Consider the following 27,162-nt stretch of genomic DNA (forward strand, 5'->3'; position numbering starts at 1 on the left):
GAGTCCGAGTGGGATAACTTGCCTACTTGCGGACTGTTCCTTCTGTGAGCTCTAAAATTGGGCCGAATCCCGCGTACAAAAAGTAACACAATAACCAATTGATTATTTTATAATATTCATAGATTTTCTCAGTAATTTATTGTTACTTTCAAATAAATTTGAAAAATTGTGATTGGCAAACCTGTTGGCGGGAGAAAGTCCGAGAGTGAAAATACATAATTAATCAAGCTCCGAAACAGCGTCCGACGTTCAAAATTCACTCTAGAGGCGGTTGCTGTCGCGTTGAGCTTGATGATTTATTAGTATTGGGTGAAACATGGTATAAATTAAGCCACCATTTGACTATTTGTATCATCAGAATCAAGGAATAAAGGCAATATTTCCGACATCATTTTAGTTAAATTAGTTCACACTGCAAATAAACATTTCAGGGGAGATAACCTGTAAAAAACCACAAATAACAACTTAACCATGTCTTCAGTGAAGCAGAGATTAAACATAGGTCATTCTTTCATATGTGTAAGTACATTGTCAAATCTGTGGGTTTTTGAAATGCTTGTTTCAGATTTTTTTTCATTTTGTCTGACACTTCAAAGAGTTAAATAAATTTAACTCCTTGGATTCTTGCAAAGATTTGTACTTTAAAAACATATGAAATATCGAGAAAAAAGAATTAACAACAGAATGAATATTTATTCAACATTGCTTGTTACAATATCACAATAAAAGAATCAAAGCTCCAAGGTGTTTTCTTGAATTGTTTACATGTACCTCGATCAGTATCAAAGCAGTTAAGTAGCCAGCTGTAGTATAAAATCATAAATACACATTACATAAGTCCCAAATATTTTATCGAACACCTGAAAAAACTTAATTTAGTAAATGTTTTCTTCCTCTTTTCAAATTAAATATTTAAAATTAAGAATATCGACTTATATTTCGGTAAATTTTTCAAAATTCGAGGGCTATAACTGACAAAAAACAGCGGAGCGGAATGAAACGTAAACTTGATCTGCAACTCATCAGGGTAGACTCACATACCAAAAATCAGCTTAATATCTGCAAGCATTTAGAAAAAAGTGCAGAAAACTTTAATTTCGGTAATTTTGTTAAAGTTCAAGGGCCATAACTTGGGACAAAAATTAGCGAGGCGAAACGAAATGTAATTGTAATCTGTAACTCATCAAGGTTGACTTGCATACAAAAAATCAGCTCAATATCTGCAAGCCTTTAAAAAAAGTGCAAAAGACTTTTTTCCGGATTGACAGACAGAGGGATGGAGTATGTGTGAGTTCCTTTGAAAAAAAAATATCTTGAATGAGCTTCCAGTGGAAAATTGTTAACCTGTTTTCCTTTAAAACTATTTTCTTAAAAAAGATGCTCCTTAATTTCTAAGATCTTCATCCACTTTTGATACTTTTAAATTCAATCAGTGTATTATATAACACTTTATTTGTTAATTTCTCCATCTGTTATCCTGGCTTTCCATAATTCTCAAAATTTCATTTAATTTGGCAGCCTTTAGGTACAAGATTTTGCAGTGAATCAAACTCAGATATCCAGCTGGTTGTTCACATTTAACTTGTTTAAAATAACTAATTCTGAAACTTGTCCATATTCATATATAATATCAATTACAAAAATAATATCACTTTTTATCCAATTATGAAAATGAACTGACTGATTGTTGAGTTTATTGAAATTATTTCCTTATAAAATTGGCTTTCTAATATATGAAAATGATTTTTTTAACCTGCTCTCCTTCTGTTCTGGTGTCATGCCAGGGACCCTGGGGTTAAAATATAGTGAAATGTTGCCCCCTCTCTCTGTATGATATTATAACCCCCTACTGCAATAAATTAACCCCTTGTTATTATATTTTTAGGCCCTCTGGGGGAGGGGATTATGTTAAAATAACCCTAGGGGTCAACATTTCATATGATATTTTAACCCCGGGGTCAATTTTTCGCAAGGATCAAAATATCATATGACACTGATATTTTTAGAAGAAAATTATTTGAGGTAGTTGTGTTTAAATTAATTTTAAAAATTAGTCAATTTTTCCCCAGAGTTCAAAAATATTTAAAGTAACAAATCTTTTAACCCAACCTGCTTTCAATTCAGATGTCCAAATAATTGTAGAGATGTGAAAAATCAAAGATTTAATTACTTAAAGTTTGTCCTGGAGAGTGAGTTTTCTCTTCTTCCATGCATCAAATTGCTCGTCTTTCCAATTGTTCTTCACATTTACTCAAAGTGCTTTAATTGGTTTTTGTATCCAATTAATCCCAACATTTTTCCCTAAATTACTTTATTTTTCACATTCACATCCCTCCATTTTTTTACCTATTCAACTTCAAACCCCATTCAACCATTGCAAACTCAACATCTCTTGGTAATTTGACAAAGTTGAAACATCTGTTAATTAAGATATTTTTATGCTTTGTTCATGATCTATCTTTATTGTAATTCCACCTAGATTATTTTTTTTATTTATTCATATTACAATGATTTCTACACATAAAACAAACAGAAGAGCAGATATCAAAATATCAAAATTTATTACACAGGGAATTTTTGATAACTCACTACAATCTATGTAATAAATAGAGACACATTTCAATATCCTTATCTTATGTTTTTATCTGACATGTGCATAGCTGGAATACACAAAGCATATTTGTGAGCTAAATGATAAATAATAAATGCTAAAACAATAGACCCTGTCCTAACTGGACCAATTATTACTGCTTTGGTACCATAGGCTGCAGGAAATTCTATGAAGGTTATAAATGTATTGAAAGCAACAAGACAAAAGAAGGGAATGTAGATGTGTCTTAATTTGTGAAACTTTGGTATATGATGTTTCTGTGACATCTCTCGTGTATAATGGATGATAAACCCTGTTAACAGCAGCATTGGAATATTGAATGTCAAAATCTGAAAAAGAAAGAAAAAACTTCTGCACTCAAGCACACAATACACTCACTCCCTTACTAGCATTTCCAATTTCATTACTATGATACAAACACAAAAACTGTGAACCAATGCCTGCACCCAACTTCTGTGTATGGTAAAATATAAACAGAGTTGCAAACAGGAAGTTGCATCAAATCCAACAATATAGCACACTCCATAAAGCTTGTGACCATAAGTTAAAATATCAATATCAAATGTAGAAACAATCTAGACCAATCAATGTCTGGACCTGCATCACACTGCACCTGTGATTTATAGCTGCTGAGAAAGCTGTGATGAAAAAAGTGTAACGGACGGATACACATAACAATGGAACATAATTCCAATAAATTTCCTGATAATATACAAAACAACATAAGGTGTTCTTGCTACAGACCAAGTTTTATGAAATTCTGGTGGGTAGTTTTAAAGGAGTTTCAATGACAAGCTGATACATGATGATATTCAGTAAATATCTTAGTTCAAAGGGGCATAACTCTCATAAAAATTAGGTCCCACTAACAACTAACATTTCCATTACTTTATATGTTAAAAAAGTAATTTTCAAAGTTTCACTGTGACACATCCCACGACGAATGACAACGTAAAGTGGTATACCATTGCAAAACTTCAAAGTAAGGTTTCAAAATCATTATGCTAATGGTACAATGATCGAAGAAATTCTTCACAAAAGTTACTTGAATAAATAATACTAAAAATCCACATTTTTACCTTTTCTGCTAACTGACAGCATGGAGGCAAATTACTCACACATGTAAACAATATTCAAATATTTTTGTAGTAAATTACAAAAACGATTTTAAAGTACACATTCTCAGCTTAATTTGGACCAGAAAGTGGTAAGTTTCCGGTCAAATGGCCATCCCCCTATGTAGTATCAAAAAACAATGAACATAGATCTATGCATTGTAAAGTGCATAATGTGTGTGTATCTGATAAAAAAAAGTCAAAACCTTAGAGAATCAAAATTTCCTGATAATATGAACAACAACATATGGTGTTCTTGCTGAATAACAAGTTTAATGAAATTCTGGTGGATAGTTTTGAAGAAGTTGTGATAGCAAGCTGATACATGATGATTTACTGTAAATTTCTAAGTTCAAAAGCGCACATCTCCAATAAAATTGGTTTTATTGAGTCAATTTTTTTATTGGAAAACACATGTATTCTGTCTCAACTTGTGGGTGAGATAAGAAAATCTTGCACAGCTGAAAATAGGAATTTGTCAGTCATTTTAGAAATATGTCTCTTTACATACATAGTCAATACAATTAAGACTAAGAAAGTTCAACATACTTACATGAAATATGCCATACAAATAGGCTAAAGAACCTGGTACAAATGTTCCTTTCACATATATTCCCCATATAAATAAAACTCCTGTTTCATTCTCTAATACTTCTGCTATAAACCAGGGACCTGCATATAATAGATATGTAAACTATTCCCATATTCCTTACAGATAGTAACATAATATATTCTAGCCTAAATACAGTAAAATGTTATTTTTTATTTCATTTAAATGATTACATTTACATGTGAGAAACTATAATTTAAATAAAATGCTTTGCAGGGTGCAGCTTAATACCATCAAAGTGGTCCAACTCTGAACAATAGGGGCAAGTATGGATACACTTATCAAGTTTGATAGAACTGAATTTTGTTAGCTGACACCGGAAAAAAGTTTGGTTGAAGTCATATAGTCCGCCTACTGGCCCCTTATTCCTCAATAAGCACAACTATAATATAAACCCCAGCCTTCGTTAGGGGATATGCAACCCCCCCCCCCTTTTGGTACAACGAAAAAAAAAGAGATCCATTAACTTTCACTTAACTTATTATCTGTACATCATGAAAATGTTTATTTCTGGCCCCTTTTTTGTCCCCTCATTCTTTTTAAGGAAACCCAAAGTCAATCACAGTCATCCTATTATGGTATGGCAAAAACCTAACTAAATCCATGTAAAAGATTACAGGAAATATATGTAAACCAATCTAATTGAAGGTGGAGGATTGCAGGAAATATATGTAAACCCATCTAATCAAAGGTGGAGGATTGCAGGAAATATATAAACCCATCTAACCCATGTAAAGGATTGCAGGAAATATATGTAAACCCATCTAATCGAAGGTGGAGGATTGCAGAAAATATATAAACCCATCCAACCCATGTAAAGGATTGCAGGAAATATATGTAAACCCATCTAATCGAAGGTGGAGGATTGCAGAAAATCTATAAACCTCCATAAACCTATGTAAAGTATTGCAGGAAATATGTAAACCTATCTAAACCAATTTTAAATATTGCATAAAATATATAAACCTATCTAAACTCATGTAAAGGATTGCAGGAAATATATAAACCCATCTAATCAACGGTGGAGGATTGCAAAACATATAAAAACATATCTGAAGACCATGTTAAGAATTGCAGAAAATATAAATAAACATCCATAAACCAATATAAAGGATTGCATGAATTATATCTTTACCTATCTAAACCCATGCAAAGGATTGCATAAAAAAACATAAACCTCCATAAACTCATATAAAGGATTGCAGGAAATATTTAAACCTACCCAAACCCATATAATGGACTGCAAAAGAACTTAATCCATGTAAAGGATTGCAGAAAAAAATATACAAATCTATCTAAACCCATGTAATGTATTGCAGGGAATATATAAACTTACCTAGTCCAAGGTAAAGGATAAAGCAAACAAACATAAGATACAGGCTTTTAATCTTTGTCACCAACCAGACTCGTAGTAGCCATATATTTATGAAACTGCTCAAATATTTTGTTAGGGGGTTACTTCCTGAAAAGTAATCATTTTGAGATAGTCAGTTATCATTTGTACATGTACCACAATTATCCACAATAAATGTATGATCAAATATAATACTTCTCCTTTAGATACAAGATTTTAGTGAAATAAAAAGTGAAAGCTTGTTCAACATCCAAAAGTCTCAAAATCTCAAAGATGGAACAAAACTTTTATCTGTAATTCTAATTTGATGTGCTTCAAAGCTCTTTGGACCACATCCATGGTAAAAAGTGATAAACACATGACCAACATTTCAATTCATAGTCTGCGTCTATTTAAAAATATGAAAAAAATAGTCACATTAGAATAAAAATAAATAACAGAAACTCCATTTAATCATTGTTTTACCATAGGCTGGCCATTTTTGTCACCTTGTTTTACCCCGAGCAATAGCAAGGGGTAAAATAACAACATAAATGGCCAGCCTGTGGTTATACATTGATAAAGTAGTTTTTCCTTGATTTTTTCTTAACTCATCATCACAAGTTTACATACCAAACATAAAAGTATCATACTCAAAATTATAGTGTTATTATAGTATTATTAGAGTGACTTTCTATATGTGTAATTGGTAAATAAAGTTGGGTTTTTTTTATGTTAAATGAATTGTAATGATAAGTTTTACTAATTTAAAATGTCCTGAATAACTGTTTTAATTGTATATGTATATATGAAATATGAGAGTAAAATAACAACTTGGCTCTCTGTCTGTCTATTAAATCAATTACTGTAAACATACTTATTTTCGTGGGTACTTATATTCGCGATTTTACAATTTCAAACAAGTTCACGGGTATTTAATTTCGCGTTTTTCTAGTTTTAACTTTTACTATTTTCGCGGAATATAACTCTGTCTCTTTTTAACATCGTGTAAAAGACAAAGTTTATTCCATGATTAAAAATCAATGATTGTCAAAGGATTGAGCCTACGAAAAAGAAAGTGTAATGTAGATAAAAAAAATATCAATCTTTCCCCCTGGGTAGATTTTAATGCACGAGTTCTGTTGTGTTCTGTTCTGTTAATATCAGTGATATTAATGTGGACCTTCGTTTGTCTACTCTCAAACCACTGCAAGCAGGATGGATCGTACACGCATTTCAGAACGTTAAGACTGAGACACTGAAAAGGGGGTGGGCTAAGGCAGGTATAGCTGACGTGTGCAAGAATGTGTAACTTTATACCAAATAATGACAGTATATAATTGATTTAATTTTATTTTGAATACCTGTAAATATGTTATTAAATATAAAATGTGACGGATCGATTATTTAACTGTCCCTTTCATAATAAATAAAGATCAAAGCGTACACAGGTCATTATGGTCACTATGGATTATTCAGATCAATGAACACATTCACAATAAAAGTGTCAATCTTACAAATACAGGTAGCGTGGACTGCTCTCACCTGATATTGTTTTCACAACAATTTAAAGGTCAGCTTGGGTCGTTCTGGTTGTAAAATTGTTTACATAGCAATTTGTCTTTGATCGACCGGTATGTGTTGTCTAGGGTAATAAAGTTTCTTCTAAATTTTGTGATATGGGTATTTATGTTCACGGGTATTTATTTTCGCGGAAAATGGTCAACCGCGAAATCCGCGAAAATAAGTACGTTTACAGTAGTTTTTTCAGAAAAATGCCATGAAAAATAAATAGTTTGAAATTTCATTAGACATTGGTACATTACCTTGTATATGTATTAACACTGCCTGTATGTTCTGAAATCCTCTAAGTAGAAACAGGAATACTATGTATACCATAACTATTATCCAGAATATACATTGGAACTAAAAGGAAAATTTGAATCTCTGTTATTAACAACAAATCTGTGAGCTGATGCCCACTAGTGATTTCCCTGGACCCAAACTTAAGAATGTGGTCAAAATATAAACTTAAGTCTTCGAACAGGAAGTTGTCTCTCGACCCTGAAGTAAATTCCTGTTATATGAAGCACCATTATTAAGTTTGTGTTAAAATATAAAGTGGTTGAGACAATTATTGGCAAAGAAAACTGAAAAAAACATAGACAAACCTTCAAGTTGACTTGCACCTTGTGTGTATGAGAGAGTGGAAAATCAACACAATTGGTTGACGGATATAACTGGTTTACATATTGAAGCACTGAACTCCATTTGTAAAGGGGTTTTGGTTATTGGGCACTTGCTCATAGTATTTCTAGTTTTGACTACTTTTGATCAACATACACACAGATTATGTACTTACAATACATAGAACAAAGTTCAATGTTTCTGTATTATAAGGGTGAAGATTAGCCATTTGTCCCAGAAAGGACAAATGAGTGCAAAACCTTTGTTTAGATGAGCTCTTTTTTTAATTATTAAAGATGGTTATTTTGTTCGTGCATACATGTATCTACATATGATAACTAACCTTCCTATAATGTTCAATTAAAATCCATTGATCAGTTTAGAAGGAGTTTCATATACAAGATATACACATACAGGAAACCCCTACCTTGAGAAAGCTCTCTTTGTGGGGATCAGACAATAACTATCTCATTCCATGCACATCTGATCAATATGAATGTTTTACCTTTCTAAATTCATTGAATAGTTTAAAAGGAGTTGCCTTTATAATGGTTTAATAAGTTAAGCCCTTAAGTTAGATTACCTCCCTTTGTACGCATCGAACAATAGTTATCTTCCTTCATACATGCCTTACCTTCTTTCATAAAAAAAGTAATGTGTAGTTAAGACAGGATTTTTTTGTTACAGGGGATATTAAAAGAAACTTACCACACTTTGCATATTGTTCCTCAATATCAAGTTTGGCAAAAATCGGAAGGAAAGACTTGTTCCATCTAGTGAAAACTTTTGATTTACAGTCTTTAACAGGTTTTCTGTGTCCTGAAAATATAGTACTCTTATCATTTTAAGTATTAGTATAACAAAGAGATCTCAGTCAGCATGCTCACATACCCCATGCCCCTACACAGAAGGAAGAGCCAGTTCAAGGTTGGAGATAAATGAGGATCCAAATATAAAAAAATTGGTCACCCTTGCTTGTATAATGGGAAGAGTTACAACAACAAAAACTTTAGTAATGCATTTCAAGAAACTAAGTTCAAAGGGAGTTACTTCCATAAAACTTAAGCGATTACAATTTCCTGGTAATATTGTGTTCTTACTACATACCAAGTTCAGTTTTTTAAGAGGAATGACAATGACAATGACAAGATGCTTCAGTAATGTACTTCTGGAAACTAAGTTCAAAGGGACTTAATGCCTGAAAAATATTAGTCATCAAAATTTCCTTGTAATTTGCACAAGTGCATAACTATAATTACTGTAAAGATATTAATTTTTGCAGATTCTGTCAAATGAACATATTCACAGCTATTAATTTTCATTTTTTCAAAAAATGATAAGCATTATATAGTTTAAGATCAACTTCATGGGTACTATTTTTTGTGGTTTTCTGTCCACCGTGAAAAAAAAAGTACACCGCAGAAATTGATATGTTCACAGTATGTCCTTTCTTCGTATTAGGTTGTATGTCTCCATTTGTAGTGTATCATACAGTGTCATGAGTTGATCAAGAATGTAAACTAACTAACGAGACACAGTAAATTTTAATAAGATCCATTAAACAATACCATGTCTTATTTATACATTTGTATATGCCACAAAACTGACACTATGATATCAGAAATTCAATTGAAAACATTTGATGTACCTTAAACATTGTTTTGACCGAGCAAATTTAAATTTCAATATATATTTTCTAATTTGATCACTTGAATAATAAATTATTGCTAGATTTTTACAACAAACATAGTATAAACAGCATATTTGAATGGGAGATATTTTGCACCCCTATGCACCACAACATATTTTGAGCCAGTGTTGCGTTTGCACCACTTACTTTTTACCAATTAACAACCAAAAATTACAATGCTTTTCTTAGTCCTTTTTGAACAACTCAAAACATATCATGTTTGATGTTCTCTGTTGCCTTTCTTTTACATGCTATTTTTTAGTATTTGGTGATGTTTGTCTCATGTTTATGTTCCTAAGATTCTCATCAGTATATACTGTAGCAGGATTGTTTTGTTTATACATTGTACACCTACAGCTAACCTCCCCAATTCAATATTCAGAATAATTAATTTCTGCTAACCACTACTTACCATACATACTTGCATATACTGTAGGTATATACCAATTGCAATAGGTGTACAGGTAGATTGATAAAAATGAGTTTCCCATTCTGCCATAATTAAAACAATTCAAACTAGAATAACTGTGAGGAATGCTCACTAAATCTTTGTTGTATATTTTCAGGGTTGTGTGACAAGACAGTCCCTAAAGTAAAAAAAAAATCAGATCATGACAAGTAACTCACTGAATTGAATGAAAAGAAATGCATTTTTAAATAATGTGTTAAATACCTGCACAGAAACTGTAATACTATGGAGTCCATTTAAATACTTCCCAGGATTCCACTTCAAAGCATATAAAGACTTCTCCACTAGATATGCATCACCTAACCACTGACCATCTATATTTACTTTCACATACAATACTTTAGCAGGTGAAAACACCAAAATCCTGGAATACAATACATGTAATAGTACCTTAGCAAGTCTTGGAATACGAAAACAGCACCTTGGTTGGTGAAAACACCAAAATCCTGGAATACAATACATGTAATAGTACCTTGGCAAGTCTTGGAATACGAAAACAGCACCTTGGTTGGTGAAAACATCCAAAATCCTGGAATAAAATAAAAAGCTTCACAGAGCGCAACATGATATAACCACAGCCAGTTAAATCCTGTTCACTAGAGGTAAGGGTGAACACAATATTAGTTTTTGACACACTAAACATAGGGGCTTACAGTTCATTATGGGTACAAACAAATCATTTGGACACAATATTGCACAATATTTTGAAATCCAATTTAAGTATATAGGTCTGGAGTGTGGTCCCCTTAAGCCCCTTATAACTCAAACACTGTAATAAATATCTGAAATCTGATTGAAAATGCAGGCAGGGATTTTCATGAGGAATCTAATAAAAAAAAATATGTCTTGGTCTTATAAGACTCACAGTACCAAAAGCTTTTGTAAATTGTAAAAGAAGAAAAACATTTAAATATTCTAAGGTCTCACTTACTACTTCCAGGTCAAATAGTCAATCCTCTATGTAGTATATTTTGTATCAAAAACACAATGAGAAAAGGACAGTTAAAAAAAACTACCATAGTAGGAGGGCGACTTAATAAAAAATGCTTCACAGACCACAGCTAGACACACCTGCAGGTTGAACCCAGAACAGATGGGGCAAATATGGACACAAAACTCAAGCTTGATACAGCTCTAAATTGGGTTGAGACACAAAATATACAAAAATAAAACACGAGGCTCCCAAGAGCCTGAATCGCTCACCTTGTTAAAGTTTTGCCTTTCATGGGCAATAACTCTAACAAGGAGTTGTCAAACAATATTGACTCCATTTGATTCAGTGGAGACTTTTGTAAGCCTTGTAATAAGGATCATTTCAGAAATTGAAAGCTAACAGATTTGGACATGTATGCAAAAATCTGCTGTCTGGCCCCATTGTTCTATTTTCAGAAACGGCAGCGATGTTTTTTCAGCAATCAAAAATTGGTCATTTTGTTAAGGATACCCTATCAAACAAAAATGTCAACTTTCATTGAATTTTGCAGAATAGTTCCCGAGCAGATTTTTTAAAGTAATAACATCAAAAATGGCAAAAAACGTCCAAAAAGGGCAATAACTCCAACACGGGTCAACAGATTTTCAACAAAATTTGACCACAGATTGATCTCATCATGCTGAATACTTTTACCCATTCAAATTTTGGTAAAACCTAACCGTTTTGGAGATATATGCAAAAATCTGCTATCTGACCCCTATGTTCTATTTTTAGTAACAGCCGCCATGTTTTTTAACAGATCAAAAATCGAAACAGTCATTTTGTTAAAAATACCTTATAAAACAAAAATACCTACTTTCATTGAATTCTGTAAATCAGTTTCTGAGGACAAGATTTTTTAAAATAATAACATTAAAAACAGCAAAAACGTTTAAAAAGGGCTATAATTCCAAGATGGGTCAACAGATATGCACCAAAATTTGACCACAGATAGATCTCATCATGCTACATACCTTAACCCGTGTCAGAATTTGGTTAAACCTAACGGTTTTGGAGATATATGCAAAATTCTGCTGTCTGACCCCTATGTTCTATTTTTAGTAACAGCGGCCAATAGATCAAAAATCCAAACACTCATTTTGTGCAGGATACTCTAAGGAACAACCATCTTAAGTTTCATCCAAATCCATTCAGTAGTTTCAGAGGAGAAGACGTTTGAAGAAATTGTTAATGACAACGACAATGTTGAAAATGACAGATGCCAAGTGATGGCAAAAGCTCACATGGACTACGGCCAGGTGAGCTAAAATGGCTTTCATTAATAAAACAGAGGCTCCCAAGAACCTGAATTGCTCACCTGGTTAAAGTATGTCTTTCAAAGGAAATTAATTTAACAAGTAACAATTTTGACTCAAGAAGACTTTGGTAGGACCATCATAAGGATCATTTCAGCGATTGAAAGTTTCTTTCTACCTATTATAGTTTTCAAGATATTGGCTGAAGGCTGTAAAAAAAAAGTGAAAAAACATCACTTTTCTTTTTTCAAGGGCAATTACTTACAAAGAGTTTCCTGACAACTTTGATTCCTGAAGACTTTTGAAAGCCTTATAATAAGGGTCATTTCAGCAATTACAATAATTTTGCTAAACCTAACAGGTTTGGAGATATATGCGAAAAAAAACTACTGTCTGACACCTTTGTTCTCTTTTTAGTAATGGAGACCATGTTTTTCAACAGATCAAAAATCCCCAAATCAGTTCTATGTAGGATGATAATGAAAATTTGACCAGATAGATCTCATCATGCCAAACACTTTTACCTATGTCAGAATTTGGGTAAACCTAACGGTTTTGGAGATATATGCAAAAAACTACTATCTGACGCCTATGTTCTATTTTTGGTAACAGCAGCCATGTTTTTCAAAGGATCGAAAATCCTCACAACTGTTCTATGCAGGATACCCTAAGGAACATTCACACCAAGTTTAGTTCCACTTGCTCCAGTAGTGTCAGAGGAGAAGATTTTTGAAAGAAATAACATTAAAAATAGCAAAAAAAAACGTATAAAAAGGGTAATAACCAACATTGCTCAACTGATCAGAAATGAAAATTTGACCACTGATAAATCTCATCATGCTGAACACTTTTACCCCCATGTCAGAATTTGGCTAAACCTAACTACTGTCTGACCCCTATGTTCTATTTTTAGTAATGGTGGGAAATACCTCTTTTTTATTCAAGTCCAAAAACTGGAATACGGAAAAATAATGATTTTATAACAACTGAATTGGGAGCTAATATCAATAGTAATGAACTATTTTCCAAAGTTTCAAGAAAATGGGGGAAACCACTACTACGTTCCAGTCAGAAAACAGTGAAATTCCCCCTTTTTCATGAACTAAGTTCCATGAGTCTAAATCTTAAAAATCATAAATTTACAAAAACTGAAAGCATGTTTATACATCAATATAAATAAACAATTCACCAAAGTTTAATTAACATTGTGCAAAAGTTTGAGAGTAATAGTCTTAAAACATGAAATCAACCCATTTTTTGTATGAATGAAGTCCTATAACTCATAAGCAAAAGAGCAGAAATTTAGAAAAATTGAAAGAGTGCTCGCATCAATAGTAAAAAACAAATCATCTAAGTTTCACAACAATTGGTAGCAGCATTTTTTACTTATTGTGAGAAGTGTATAAGACAAATGAATGGACAGACAGTATACCATAATGTGTCCTCCATAGTCAAACAGTAAAAAAACCTGTAAAACAACTGACATGTGACAGATGGATATACTATTCTAATAAGCAATACAAGTTGATTAAAATGGATATTATTGATATGCAATATCATATTTAAACCATATGGTTACTAGTTTTCATACAAAGCTAATGTGTTTTTTTCTTCATGATGATAGCATTTACTTGCCTTATATGAGATGAAGCCTTCATCCTATGTCCTGGTTCTTTTGGCGATGTAAACATGGCATCTTTAGGATTGGTGATCAAAACAATGGGCCAGTCTCTAAATTTGACATCAGTAAATGACAACATATCATTGTCCACAACTAGCACTCTGAACCTTGGAAGCAAAAATAATGTATTGAAAATAACTAGAGCCATGAACTACTACTAACATAATGAAGTAAATCTGTTTTTGATTTGATATTAAAAAAAATAGCAATCCAGAAGGATAACAAAGAGCCTAATGTTTTGTTACAAAAAACTCCAGTTTTTAAGACATTGGATAAAAACTGCTGAAAACAAGATTTTTCGCCTTTCATGGACAATAACTTTAACAAGGAGTCTTCCAACAAGTATGATACCCGCAAACTTTCGTAGGCCTAATCATAAGGATCATTTCAGCAATTGAAAGTTTCATTCTATCTATCATAGTTTTCAAGATATAGGCTGAAAACTGTAAAAAAACATAATTTTTTCACCATTCAAGGACCACAACTCTTACAAGGAGTCGTCTGACAATTTTGATCCCTGGAGACTTTTGTAGGCCTTATAATAAGGATCACTTCAGCAATAAAAGAATATGGCTAAACCTAACGGTTTTGGAGATATATGAGAAAAACTCTGACTGACCCCTTTGTTCTATTTTTAGTAACAGTGGCAATGTTTGTCCACAGATCAAAAATCCCTACATGGGTTCTATGAAAAATACCTTAAGAAACATTCATACCAAGTTTGGATTCAATTGCTCAAGTAGTGTCACTGGACAAGATTTTTTGAAAGAAATAACATTAAAAATAGCAAAAAAAATGTCGAAAAAAGGCATCAACTCCAACATCGCTTAACAGATTGAAACAAAAATTTTAATGCAGATAGATCTCATTATGATGATCACTTGAATCCCATATCAGAATTGTGCTTAACCTAATGGTTTTGGACAAATATGAGAAAAACTACTGTCGGGATCCCTTTGTTCCATTTCTAGTAAGGGCAGCCATGTTTTGGACGAATAAAAAATCCCCAAATCAGTTCTATGCAGGGTATCCCAGAGGAACCATTCATACCAAGTTTGGTTCCAGTTGGTCAAGTAATGTCAGAGGAGAAGAGTTCTGACAGATGATGTCAATTGATGGCAATAGCTCACCTGGCCAGGTGAGCTAAAAATTGTTATTTCAGTTACCTCATTACTGAACAGCTCAAGTAACAATCCCCAAAATTAATCCTAGCTTGTGGTACAATTTCATAGAAATCTACACAATAATATACTCAATACAATGACACTGCCGTACCAATTTAGGACCGCAAATTAATTGCATAAATATAAAACTGGTACCCCAAAAATATATATTTTTCATGTGTCCAGTTTTTAGTGGAGTCCGAGTAGCTCATTTGCTTTTGTTCCTCTGTACGTATGATTTAAGTTACTTTTTGTTGTGTATGTCTGTTCTCCATGTCTGGTCTTTGTCCCTAGATTACATTCTCTTGATTACTCTATAACCTTGGTTCCCATGATTACTCTTTCAAAAGGTGACATTGATAGACAGGTACATTGCACATTCTTGCTGAATCCTACAATTTCATCAAGGAGTTACATCAGATACAGCTACGTTCAAATTGAGAAAGACAAAACAAAAGAAACAGCAGCAAAACAACAAATAACATAGAAAAGGTATTTAAAACACATCAAAAACTAAAAACAAAACAATCAGGAAGCATAAACTAAGAGCACTGGTACAGCAGGTGTCCCATGTTTTCTAAGAAACCATTAGTTAGTTGCTAATCAATGTCAATTCCAGTATAATAGAGATGAGCAACAAGTCAATGAAGGCAGCCATTGTATATGTTATAGGTAACTCCCGCTCCAAAAGGTTATCTGTTTAGCACAATACCTCTGTTATAATGGAACGTGAACATTTCATATTATGAAGCAGGTGAATGTTATCACAGATAAATAGAAAATTAACCAATATGTAAATGTGTTAGTCAAAGAGCTAAGTTTTTAAGAGTTTTCTAAGATTTGGTCAAGTTACAAGATATGTAGCCTTCATCACTATAATTCTTTTAGCAATTGAAATAATCACCAAATCAAGGATTATCCAATTGTGTGTAGCAAAAAGTGAGATTAAAGCACCTTGGCAGACAAAGCAACAGTATGATGGATTAATGGGCAGAAAATCACCAGTATGCTTTTTTCCTTAAACAGAGGAGAAAGAATCAAAATGGCATTAATGATATACTCTCATACAATCTATTATCCCGCCAATCTCCCAGTTCCAACTCAATTGTCCCTGTGGAATGTCTTGAATACATTCTGCTAACTAGTCCAGCTAGGGTGTGTAGATGTCCACATAGATAATACGAGGCATTTCTACAATTGAAATACAAATATCTTCAATGTTTATCATTAACACTTTATGCCTTACTTTAAATACATAGTTACTCACTTTGTGTGATAAATAAATAAATATACCAGTAATCAATGAGAAAGTCCACCTGAAAATTGTATTACATATACACTATTACTTACATCAAACTCACAAAAGATTCTTGGTCAAAACAATATATACATTCCACTTTTTTTTTCATTTTTAATGCAATCTCAAGTTGTGACATCTACACAATCTTTTTTGCAGAATTGAAAGAGTTATAAGAATAAAATGAACAACATGAAGAATCAAAAAAAAAATTCTGGAGATATAGTTGGCCTGTAATAACTCATTCATCTTCAACTTTAGCAAGCACTTATTTCTAACACTGTGCAAATGAACTATCAATGAACAGACTTATTGTTATGTATTGGGTTAATTATAAGTCAGTTAATGATACATGCAACTAGCTAGATCAGGATGAAGATTAATGTTGTATGCACAGACTTTCTCATGACCATATGTTGATTGATCCCATTATCACAGAGTAAAGATTTATAGTTTTATTTTGATAACATTTTATGACACTATCCCCCATTAAACATTATACAGGTTTAATTAACTGCTTTTGACAAGTAAATATTTTGGTTCAATTGAACTTCAGAAAGCAAGTCATTGGTCAGAGTAAGAATTTTTAATTGTTTATTTATAATTTGTGGGAGAAATTTGTGGAAGGAGTTTTTAGTGTGGTATATTCTCTACACGTTTTGTATCTTTACTTAGCTTACCATAATGCTCCGCTCTTGTAACACCGAGCATTACTTATGTTAACTGTGATTTTTGTACCATCTATATAACATTATGAAAACTTTATATTTAGAACAATGGATTAAGTACTTGAAATAGTGGAATGCCTATCTCCTGTTAATTATTTGGTTGACTGTTTCTGGACTTTAATAATTGAGCAACGTGCCCCCATTTGTTTACATTATTGTCTAAATAATTATACATTCAAATCAGGTACATGTACATGTTATTAGTTCCATGTGACAACTTTACATTTATTTTTCATGATACAACTTTTGAAAGATAAATATTTTTGATCCAGAATAACTGAATATTTATATTTGATTTTTTTATGATATGAATAGTGATTATTATAGACCTACCTCAATAGATCCAAAATATCATTCTGTACTGCGTCTACTACCAGTGATGTAGTATAATGTCCGAACCATATAGACATATTGCTTGACAAAGACGCTTTTGAAATAGTTTCAAGATGGTGCCTTCTCTCCTGTAAATACAATGCCTAGGTGTTAAGTATATCTGCTAATATACAAATCGTGAAAGGATTTATTACTTGATAACTGTCCTTTTCTAACATACAGAATTTAACAAATTTTGTGGCTATTTAACTTCGCATCTAACATTCTCTCAAACATGTATTATGATATAACATCACTTATAAGCAGCAGTTTATTTTCACCTTTTTTTCCTGCTCATGAAATTAGTGAAAAAACACCATATTTATCATACAGGCCATGCCCACAATTACTGCACTACATTTATTGATTACTGTGTATTGCCCGTTTTCTATGGAAAGAGTGTGTGCCAACATGGACTCTTTGATACAGATGAAATAAATTAACAGTTATCTTGAGAAACTTAAATCAAATGTAACTATATATAATTGTTACACACAGTGTAACAGGATCTTCCCCCCAGCTCTCCCATAGCCACATTTTTTGGGTGTCTCTGCCAACAACCCTAAATTATTGTTTATGATTTCTAAATGTGACTTTGATAGGAGTCCAAATCAGTTAAGATGTCCCTGGGTCACTTTGAAAATAACAATATGAGCATTTTTCCCAATTTAGTAGTTTTGACAGTTTTTCACCTTCCTTAAAATGATGAAAATTTAAAAATATTTTTATAAAATATAATCATCCATTTAACAATGCATATCACATTTTTGTCGTTTGCTTCAAAATAATTTTTTTTGTAAAATAGAGGCCAAATATGACCCCTATTGTACCTTCTCCTTTCAAAACCTTAGTGCACATCTAGATATGGTGGTCTATTTTGTGCCAAGTTAAAATTCATTCAGCAATTTCCAAGAACACTGTCAGAAAAGAAGGAGGTTAGAAGAAAGAAGAAGAATAAACAAAAGGCTCCCAGGAGTCTGAATGGCTCACCTGATTCAAATTTGTCTTACAAGGGCAATAATTAAACTAGGAGTTGTCCAACAATTTTGACTCAAGAAGACTTTGATAGGACTTATCATAAGATCACTTCAGCAACTGAAAGTTTCTCTCCATCTATTACAGTTTTCAAGATACTGGCTGAAAACTGTAAAAAAAAAAAAGAAAAAAGAAAACATCACTTTTCACCTTTGTAGGGCAATAACTCTTACAAGAAGTCGCCTAACAACTTTGATCTCTGAAGACTTTTGAAGGGCTTATAATCAGGATCATTTCAGCAATTGAAACTGTTTGGCTAGACCTAACCGCTTTGGATATAAATGTGAAAAACTACTGTCTGATCTCTATGTTCTATTTTAAGTAACGGCAGCCATGTTTTTCAATGGATCAAAAATCCCCATATACCAAGTTTGGTTTCAATTGGTCAAGAAGTATCAGAGGAGAAGATTTTTGAAAGAAATAACATTAAAAATAGCAAAAAAAAATAAAAACGTCGAAAAAGTGCAATAACTTCCAACCTGGCTTAATGGATTAAATCTAAAATTGGACCACAGATAGATCTTATCATGCTGAACAATTTAACCCAGTGAGAATTTGTCTAAACCTAACGATTTTAGAGATATATGCAAAAAAAAACTACTGTCTGATCCCTATGTTCTATTTTTAGTAATGGTGGCCATGTTTTTTCAAAAGATCAAAAATCCCTACATCATTTGTATGAAAAATACCCTAAGGAACATACATACCAAATTTGTTTTCAATTGCTCAAGTAGTGTCACAGGACAAGATTTTTCGAAGGAAATAACATTAAAAATTACAAAAAAACATTGAAAAAGTACAATAATTCCAACATGGCTTAATGGATTAAATCGAAAATTTGACTACAGATAGATCTTATCATGCTTAACACATTTACCCCATGTCAGAATTTGGCTATGCAGGATACCCCGAGGAACATTCAACCAAATTAGTTTCCAATTGATCAAGTAGTGTCAGAGGAGAAGATTTTTGAAAGAAATGACATTAAAAATAGCAAAAAAACGTCAAAAAAGTGCAATAATTCCAACATGGCTTAATGGATTCAATCGAAAATTTGACCACGGATAGATCTTATATAGCTTAACACTTTAATCCCCTTGTCAGAATTTGGCTAAATCTAATGGTTTTGGAGATATATGCGAATAAATACTGTCTGACCCCTATGTTCTATTTGTAGTAAAGGCGACCATGTTTTTCGATGGATCACATCACTTCTATGCAGGATATTCGAAGGAACATTCAAACCAAGTTTGGTTCCAATTAGTCAATTAGTGTCGAGGAGAAGAGTTTTGAAAAATTGTTAGCGACGGTTGACGACGACAGACGACAAGTGAGCTAAAAAGAGGGTAAAAACTTTATGTTCCTCAACTTCTATGGGGAAACATAATAACTATATAAACTGAATGTTTCATTTTTTTATGTTTCATCAGTTTGTAACAGCATATACCAGACACACATTTTGGACATGAAGTGCTCTTATGAAAATGTGCTACAATGAATGCTTTTACATATTGATGAAACATAAAATTCATAAATAACATTTAAAAGATTTGTTTGTCTAATGATTAAGATGGTTCAACTATATCTGTCAAAATATTTTCCTATGTACACATGTGTACCAATAGCTGCATGTCACCACTTTCCCAAACAAGACTGATAACATGTCTGGATCTGCATCACAATAACATATTTGTCAGCACATAAATATTTTTGGATACATATGCATAACATACAATTTACCTGAAGTATGTACCAGTACTTATTGTAGCATAATATTGGGCTTATACTTTTTGAGTTACAAATTACAAGAAGTAAGTACCGAGGGATGGAGTGATAAATAGAGTCGAGCAGCTACTAGACCTGATTCCAACTTGGTGACTCAAAAATATCTTATCAAAATCAAAGGCTAGAACAGACCATATCAAAATAGGGAAACAAATGGTAGTGGACTGACAAATATTTTATGTAGTACTAGACACTAGTACCTTATTTATAAATCCAAAGAAATTAAAAGGTCTACGAGGACCTGGCATTGGAGCGGCATCCATTGCAACTATAGTATAGTTTCCATAGGGTTTAGCATGAGTGTAGGAATATGATGATGGGTGGGTCCATCCTTGTTCTGAATACTGCCTGGGCAAATAAAAGAAAAACATATACTATTATATAAAGTTTTAATAACAGAAAGATTATTTTCACACAAACTTTGCCACATATTTTATTCACAGAAAAATACTTCCAAGTAAAAAATATTATCAGACTTTTAAAATATGCCACAAATTGACTAGATATTTTGCAGAATGGGTTACCCTCAAATATTATACCTATGTTACAAAATTAAATTTTGAAGATATCTATAAAAAATGTACTGAAGTCAAGCTTGAACTAAAATCTCTTTCTAAAATAGATACTTTGTGCAACTATGAAGTCAGTTGGGCTTTGAACACTTTCATGAAAAAATAAGGTCTACTGTTCATATGTTATTTTTTTTTATTCAGCCAAAAAGTTGTATTTTCATGTATAATTACCTTATCAACCTACTTGTATTTCTAGAAGCTTTTCTCAGATAACGGAACATGAAAAGAAGCTACTTAGGAAATTTCAGACTGAAAATGATTAATCTTGAGGAAAAATGTCAAAATGCATTATCAATGTTTTTATTTTAATTTCTGTACTTTTTTCTCATTCTGATTAATTCTTGATTTGCAATTTTTGTAAAAATAAGGATTTCTTCCACAATTTTTTATAAAAAAAAATATTATATCAGTATTTGAAATTGGCCCTACTTGTGGTATCCTGGGATAATAGTCCAGGCTTGGGCTTCATAAAAAATCCCAAGGATATGAGGAAATCTCAATTTTAGATTGTTTTTATGAAACCATGTACAGGTACTTTTTAAATGAATGATACACACATCTGAACAACTGTTCAGAATACTGGGCTCATAAATCTGATTTTCAAAATCTGTCACTTGCAAAAAGAATGTAGCTTTTAACATTGAAAACTGTACAAATTTGTAATTCAATACCTTTGTGCAGAATTTGAGATTTTGCATTCACAAAGAGTAAAGTGAAAACTATAGAGCACATGTATTAGATAAATGTATTAGATTAGGTGATAAAAAAAGCTGTATACTATTATTCAACAGCAAAATATTGGAGTTTATATATAAATTTCAGAAACATTTTAGATGTCAAAATAATTTATGAACATATCAAACCATTACATTCAATAATCATACCTAAATAAGTTTCTTTTGTCATAATCTCCAGGGACATTAAATGCATCTGAAAACATTAAAAAAGTCATGTTATGTACCTTTCTTAATGGTTGGCATTTTAACACCAGCTTCTTATTCTAAGGTATTGAAAAATTCAATTCAAGTTCAACGTTTTAACATTTTCAAATTACTTTCTGATGAAATACAGGATGTTTCCCCAAGAAAACTTATTTCTGTAAAAACAAGAAAAATACTGTGTGCACACTCATTTACAGAATATCCTGCTTCAAAATTTAAACCCTTAAGTAAGATTATTTTCCTTTGGAAAAATCACAGAATCATCATATTCTTTCAAGCAAATCTTCATAAAATGTGCAACCTTCTTATAACATGTGTATAAACACTTTGCAATTTTTGCATATTATTGGGCAATATCCCATAAGTCATTAAAATAGATGAAGTCAAGTGGCTACTAAACTTCCTTTCACTTTTGTTAAGGAAATTTTGCATTTAAACTATATGCTTAAATATTAATTAAGTCATCAAACAGGAACTTGATGTTTTTCAAGTCTAAAATCAAATTCCATAATATGGCATTCCTGTCGAAATATCAAGTGGCTATGATAAATAGTTGCAGAGAAAACAGTTGCGAAATTTTTGTATTTAAACAAAGATTCTCAAAAAGGGAGTTGATGTTGCTCAACTCTAAAAATCAATAAAGCATATCTATATTAAGAGATCTGTCAACATATCAAGTGGCTGTATTTAATAGCAGTGAAAACAATTATGAAAATTTGAAAGAACAGGAAGTTGATATTGCTAAATTCTAAAATTGAATTCCTCAATATGACAAACCTATATAAAGCTTTTTGCATAATATCAAGTGACTGTAAATCAAGCAAATGCAAAGAAAATTTTAACTAGAAGATGTGAATGGAGGAACAGACGGACATCATGATCACCATGCACAACCCACTTTCGAAGCCTGCAGTTTAATAAAGGTGTGAAAATAATAATGAATAAGGAACACAGATGTACGTCAATAAGGTACAAAGGTGAAGGTATATTTTTCATTCAGATTTACCATGATTTCCTTTAATATCCAACCAAAAAGTGTCATAAGCAGCTTTACAGTCATTCACAGTTTTCTGATATAACTTCCATTCTTCAACAAACTGTCTGGATCCCCTTAAGTCTGGTGACTTAGCATCAGTTAAATCACCTGTATAACAACAAATAATTAAAGTAAAATACCGGTACAATGAGAAGTTAACAAAATTCAACTTTTGTTCTGATGTTTCCTAACTTCAAATTGAGATTAAAAATGACACCCTCGTAGAATAGATGCATCATTTCAAAATCATTAAGAGTAAAGTAAATCTTTTATTTACAAAGTTCAAAATTACAGAATAAAAAGAGGTATGATGTTTGAACAAAGTCCTGAATGACAGCTGCCACTGAATATCTTGCAATAAAAACCAATTCCTGTAAGAACTATTATAACCACTTGAATTGTTCCATTTATCTCAAAGATTGAAATTAACACTTAATATCTGATACTGTGGTTGGTGTAAAAAATAACTATATACACTTTAATTCTTGAAATATATGCATAGCTTTCGAGTTTAAATGTACATGTATATGTATTTTACTTATGCATAGTTTTGACACAAAAGACCACTAATGCATTTAGAAGCACTCTTACAAACATCATGTGTCCAAAATTCTTTAAATAATGAGTAAATGTGTTACTTGTACAAAAAAATAAAGTTCTTTTTAATTATTTTTTTTTTAGTTGATACCTTTATACTCGAATGTGTAAAAAATCAGATTTCTGCAACTTTATAACTTCCAAATTATCCCAAATAGCTAGGTCTCATTACTTATTTAACTGATCAAGCTTTTTTTGGTATACATGATATAAAAAGCTTGATCTGCCTTGTTATGACATGTCACATAATTTATTGAACAGTTCTATGAAAAAAATGTGATCTATAAAAGTTTTTCAGGATTTTCCAAAATTCAATTTCTTTTTTTTATGGTTCATTACCTAAATATTTTAAAAACATATATGAGTGAAATGCTATTTGATGATCATGATGATTGCAAGTTTGATTTCATCAAAAATAAAAAGGGGAAGAAAATAAATGCTAGACACCAACTGTCAAACATGTATCCATTTTTGGTGTAAAACTAATCACGGACAGCATATATTATAATCAAAGACTGAAGCTCTTCAAAGTCACCAATAACCAAATATTCTATGCTACTGATTTCAATTCTCTACTAAACTTAACTCCCAATCTCATTTTTACCATACACCTTGGCATAGATATAGATATAGTTCAGAATTCAAAATATCACAAATTTTAGTGAGCTGAAACACGAAGATTTTAGGTCAATTGATGATACACATTTATGTCCTTTTACGTTTCACATTTTTTGATATATTGTATATTTGTACATTATTAGCAAAATAAGTGTATTCCTCTTTCGAAAATATACTTGACATTTTAGAACATTTTAAAAGCTTATTAGAGATTGTGTTGTAATATTTTCTATGTACCCACTTTTACTTTTGAACTCTGAACTTTAAACTTTGTTGTGTAATGCAGCAGTTTGTCAATCAGCTAAGATCGGAAAACTTCAAGTGAAGTTGCAATATGCTCTATTTAAAATTGGGTGACTCAATATCCGTGATGATCTGAATGTTACTCAATCAAAACAACTTGGAGACTAGGCGTCTCTCAGCTATATTACAGAAAGTTCAATGCTAACCGATCATTTCATCTCCTAATGTAAACTTCCCCCACTCATACAAGTAAAAACACATGTTGAACACATGTACACATATGGTGTTTAAGAGAGGTACATTCTGATCTCGTATGAAGCTAGAATTGAGTTTTCTACAGCATCAATTAGCAGCATAAGGTGGTGTAGTAGTATGTAATTATGCAAATCATATACGAACATACAGTACTGAAATTACAAGTGCAAGAAGTTGCTTACAATATTAGCGACTTCAAAAAAGAGCTCAAAAGTTATCATGACACTTTAAAAAAAAAATGCATTTATTTTAAATTTGAGCCCTTTAATGCAACAGTAAAGGATTTGTTTCTTTCAGGAGGATGCAGAAAGAGGATATAGGTATAAAATAGTAGTACAATTCATTTTGTCAAGAATTGCATTTTGAATAAAGCTCTAACATTGGTTTTCCTGATTTCACCTTTAATCAAGCTTACCTGAAGCAATGATGAAATCTGGTTTTATGACTTTTAAATGAGTTTCACAAAATGTCTTCATATCTGGTGCTCTTTTGAAGCCATAAAACTTGCTTATATGAATATCAGTAACCTGAAATAAGGCATTAATATGTATGTTAATAAGTTTTCAAAGGTAATGAATACAGTAGTACAAAATGCACCCATAGGCCTGTATGGAACATTTGATCTACAGTAATGATATTCAAACATAATTATTAAATCACTTAGTGTTACTATACAGAAAATGGAGTCAGAATATGTATATTCTATATGTGTTTCGGTTTTACTGAATGTTAAACCAAACTTATAACATGTTATCTGAATTCTTATTTGGAATAAATCAACTGAGTTAAAGCTGCTTTAGCTGCCGAATTTGTTCCGTTTTGATTCTACTGAATTTTGCAGATACAATGAAATTAATTTGTAGTAATGCAATTGAAGCAATAAATGTCAATAATACCTACAGAATATTGTGAAAACAACGTTTTTTTTTTAATGAAAGAAGATCAATATAGCTCTAATTTAATTTTTTGCCATTACTTCTGAAGATTGCCAACAGGACATTCACCTGGGTTAAAAATACTTTCACTTTGATTAAAAATAACAATAACAGGTACAAGGTAAGCATATATTTTGTTTTCATTTTATTTCATCCTTTTCTTGATTAGTTTTCAAATAAATAATGACAATTACTGACCATATTTGTGTCATACTATATCACTATACGTAAATTACAAAAGGATCCTTGTGTTATATTCAATTTTTTTTCTTTTACGGCTTGAGTCATTCAAAGAAACAGGTATTCCTTTCTAATGATTTACCACTTTTGCTTTGCAATCAGACTTTTTTTGAGAATTGGCCCTGACAGCATATGCATGGATTAAGGTCATCAGAAGTTACATGCATATGAATGTCATCTTGGTCGACTTTTTGTTTTGCAAGACAATTTATGTATCAAAACCTATTTCATGTACTTAATGCATTTTATTTGTTTATATCAAATGAAATTATACAGGAAAAGTACAATTTAGTAGAAATAATTCAAAGTTAAGGCATATTTCATCGAAACAAAAATTACAAAAATGACAGCTAAAGCAGCTTTAAACTGGCAGGTTTCAATACATGGTTACACAATATTAAATGAAAACAAATACTGTTTTCATAATAAAATATGGTATTTCATTAATATAAATAAAAAATACCTTTACAATAAATTACTGAAAAAACGTGCTTTTGAATAGAAAGTAAGTTGGAAATTTTAAGATAAACCAATAATTTTTGGCACAAGTCAGTGCTTATACCACTTATCAGGTTCTGAGAAGATGAATGTGTAACAAAATGAAGGTTGTTATTTATCCAGTTTCTCATATAAAAACTCAAAAACATTTTTCTTACAAAAAAACTTTAGAAAATTCAAATAACCATTTAGATGTGGCCATCTCATTTCAAGGGTATAATTTTACCGGTTTTATGCAACTTTTCAATTTGCATGTTGGTATTATTGCCCTTTTTTATTACTTATGTGCTGCAACTCCTACAACATAAGGTTGGTATTCTGTTCCTTCATACCCCAAGGATAGAAAGTCGGTAAATAGTTTCTCGAACTGCCACTGGAACAAATTAATTCATGTTTCATGGCTTCACCTGTCCCATTGCTAGTGTGCAATACATGGGTGACGAACATTATGAAAACCAAAGGCTCACGGAAACGGATTAAATGCAGACAGTCCTAAGTTAATCCCTTTTGGGATTAAGTCCTAAGTATGAGTACATGAACATTGAATTGGAAGGAGAAGTATAACCCGGTCGAATAATACCTTTTGGGATTCGGCGCTGGAGATATATTTTTTTCACCACCACCAGAGTGGCCAAAACTAACAAATCTCCAGCGCCGAATCTCAAAATAAAAGCCTTGAAAAGGGATAACCAGTCGAAGTACCTGAATAAACCAAAATATTTGATGAAATTCCGTATTTTGAACTTCCTTCATCTCTGCTTCAAGATATATACCATGAAAATTCATCCAGACAATGATGAGGAAAACAATAAAATCGAATTTCGTCATCTTTGACTTTAATTTTCTTTTCGGCTGCTTTAAATGACAATCGATATTACTCGGACGTTTTCCCTGCACTAACGTGAAAGCTGAAAAGTTCCTA

At 31.9% G+C, this 27,162-nt stretch overlaps 1 protein-coding gene across 2 annotated transcripts; it reads right to left on the reverse strand.

Moving 5' to 3' along the window:
- Positions 1 to 678: 678 nt before the first annotated feature.
- LOC148623694 (transmembrane protein 62-like) lies at positions 679 to 27,140 on the reverse strand. 2 transcript variants are annotated; one of them, XM_088565729.1, is made up of 14 exons: positions 27,014 to 27,140; positions 24,983 to 25,094; positions 22,825 to 22,962; positions 21,762 to 21,807; positions 20,506 to 20,653; positions 17,447 to 17,574; positions 16,157 to 16,279; positions 13,880 to 14,032; positions 10,220 to 10,379; positions 8,565 to 8,675; positions 7,496 to 7,595; positions 5,673 to 5,798; positions 4,280 to 4,398; positions 679 to 2,940 (listed from the first exon to the last, which is right to left on the reverse strand). In XM_088565729.1, the coding sequence occupies exons 1-14, from the start codon at positions 27,014 to 27,016 to the stop codon at positions 2,629 to 2,631; spliced, it is 1,779 nt and encodes a 592-aa protein (XP_088421855.1). In that variant the 5' UTR covers positions 27,017 to 27,140; the 3' UTR covers positions 679 to 2,628. The 2 variants fall into 2 exon arrangements, with proteins under 2 accessions (XP_088421855.1, XP_088421854.1); XM_088565728.1 differs by having other exon boundaries at positions 26,943 to 27,128.
- Positions 27,141 to 27,162: the final 22 nt, after the last annotated feature.

The sequence above is a fragment of the Perna viridis genome, chromosome 2, assembly GCF_037379345.1.
Source record: "Perna viridis isolate PV_CMFRI_1.1 ecotype Kerala chromosome 2, ASM3737934v1, whole genome shotgun sequence".
NCBI lineage: Eukaryota > Metazoa > Mollusca > Bivalvia > Mytilida > Mytilidae > Perna > Perna viridis.

Excerpts from the sequence above, each read along its gene's own strand:
- LOC148623694 (XM_088565728.1), bottom strand. The coding sequence starts at position 27,068 with ATGACGAAATTCGATTTTATTGTTTTCCTCATCATTGTCTGGATGAAT. Across the intron at positions 16,280-17,446 it reads GATATTTTGGATCTATTGAG|AAATGCCTCGTATTATCTAT; the intron begins GTAGGTCTATAA and ends TTTCAATTGTAG. Across the intron at positions 2,941-4,279 it reads ATTTGTATGGCATATTTCAT|ATTTTGACATTCAATATTCC; the intron begins GTAAGTATGTTG and ends TTTCTTTTTCAG.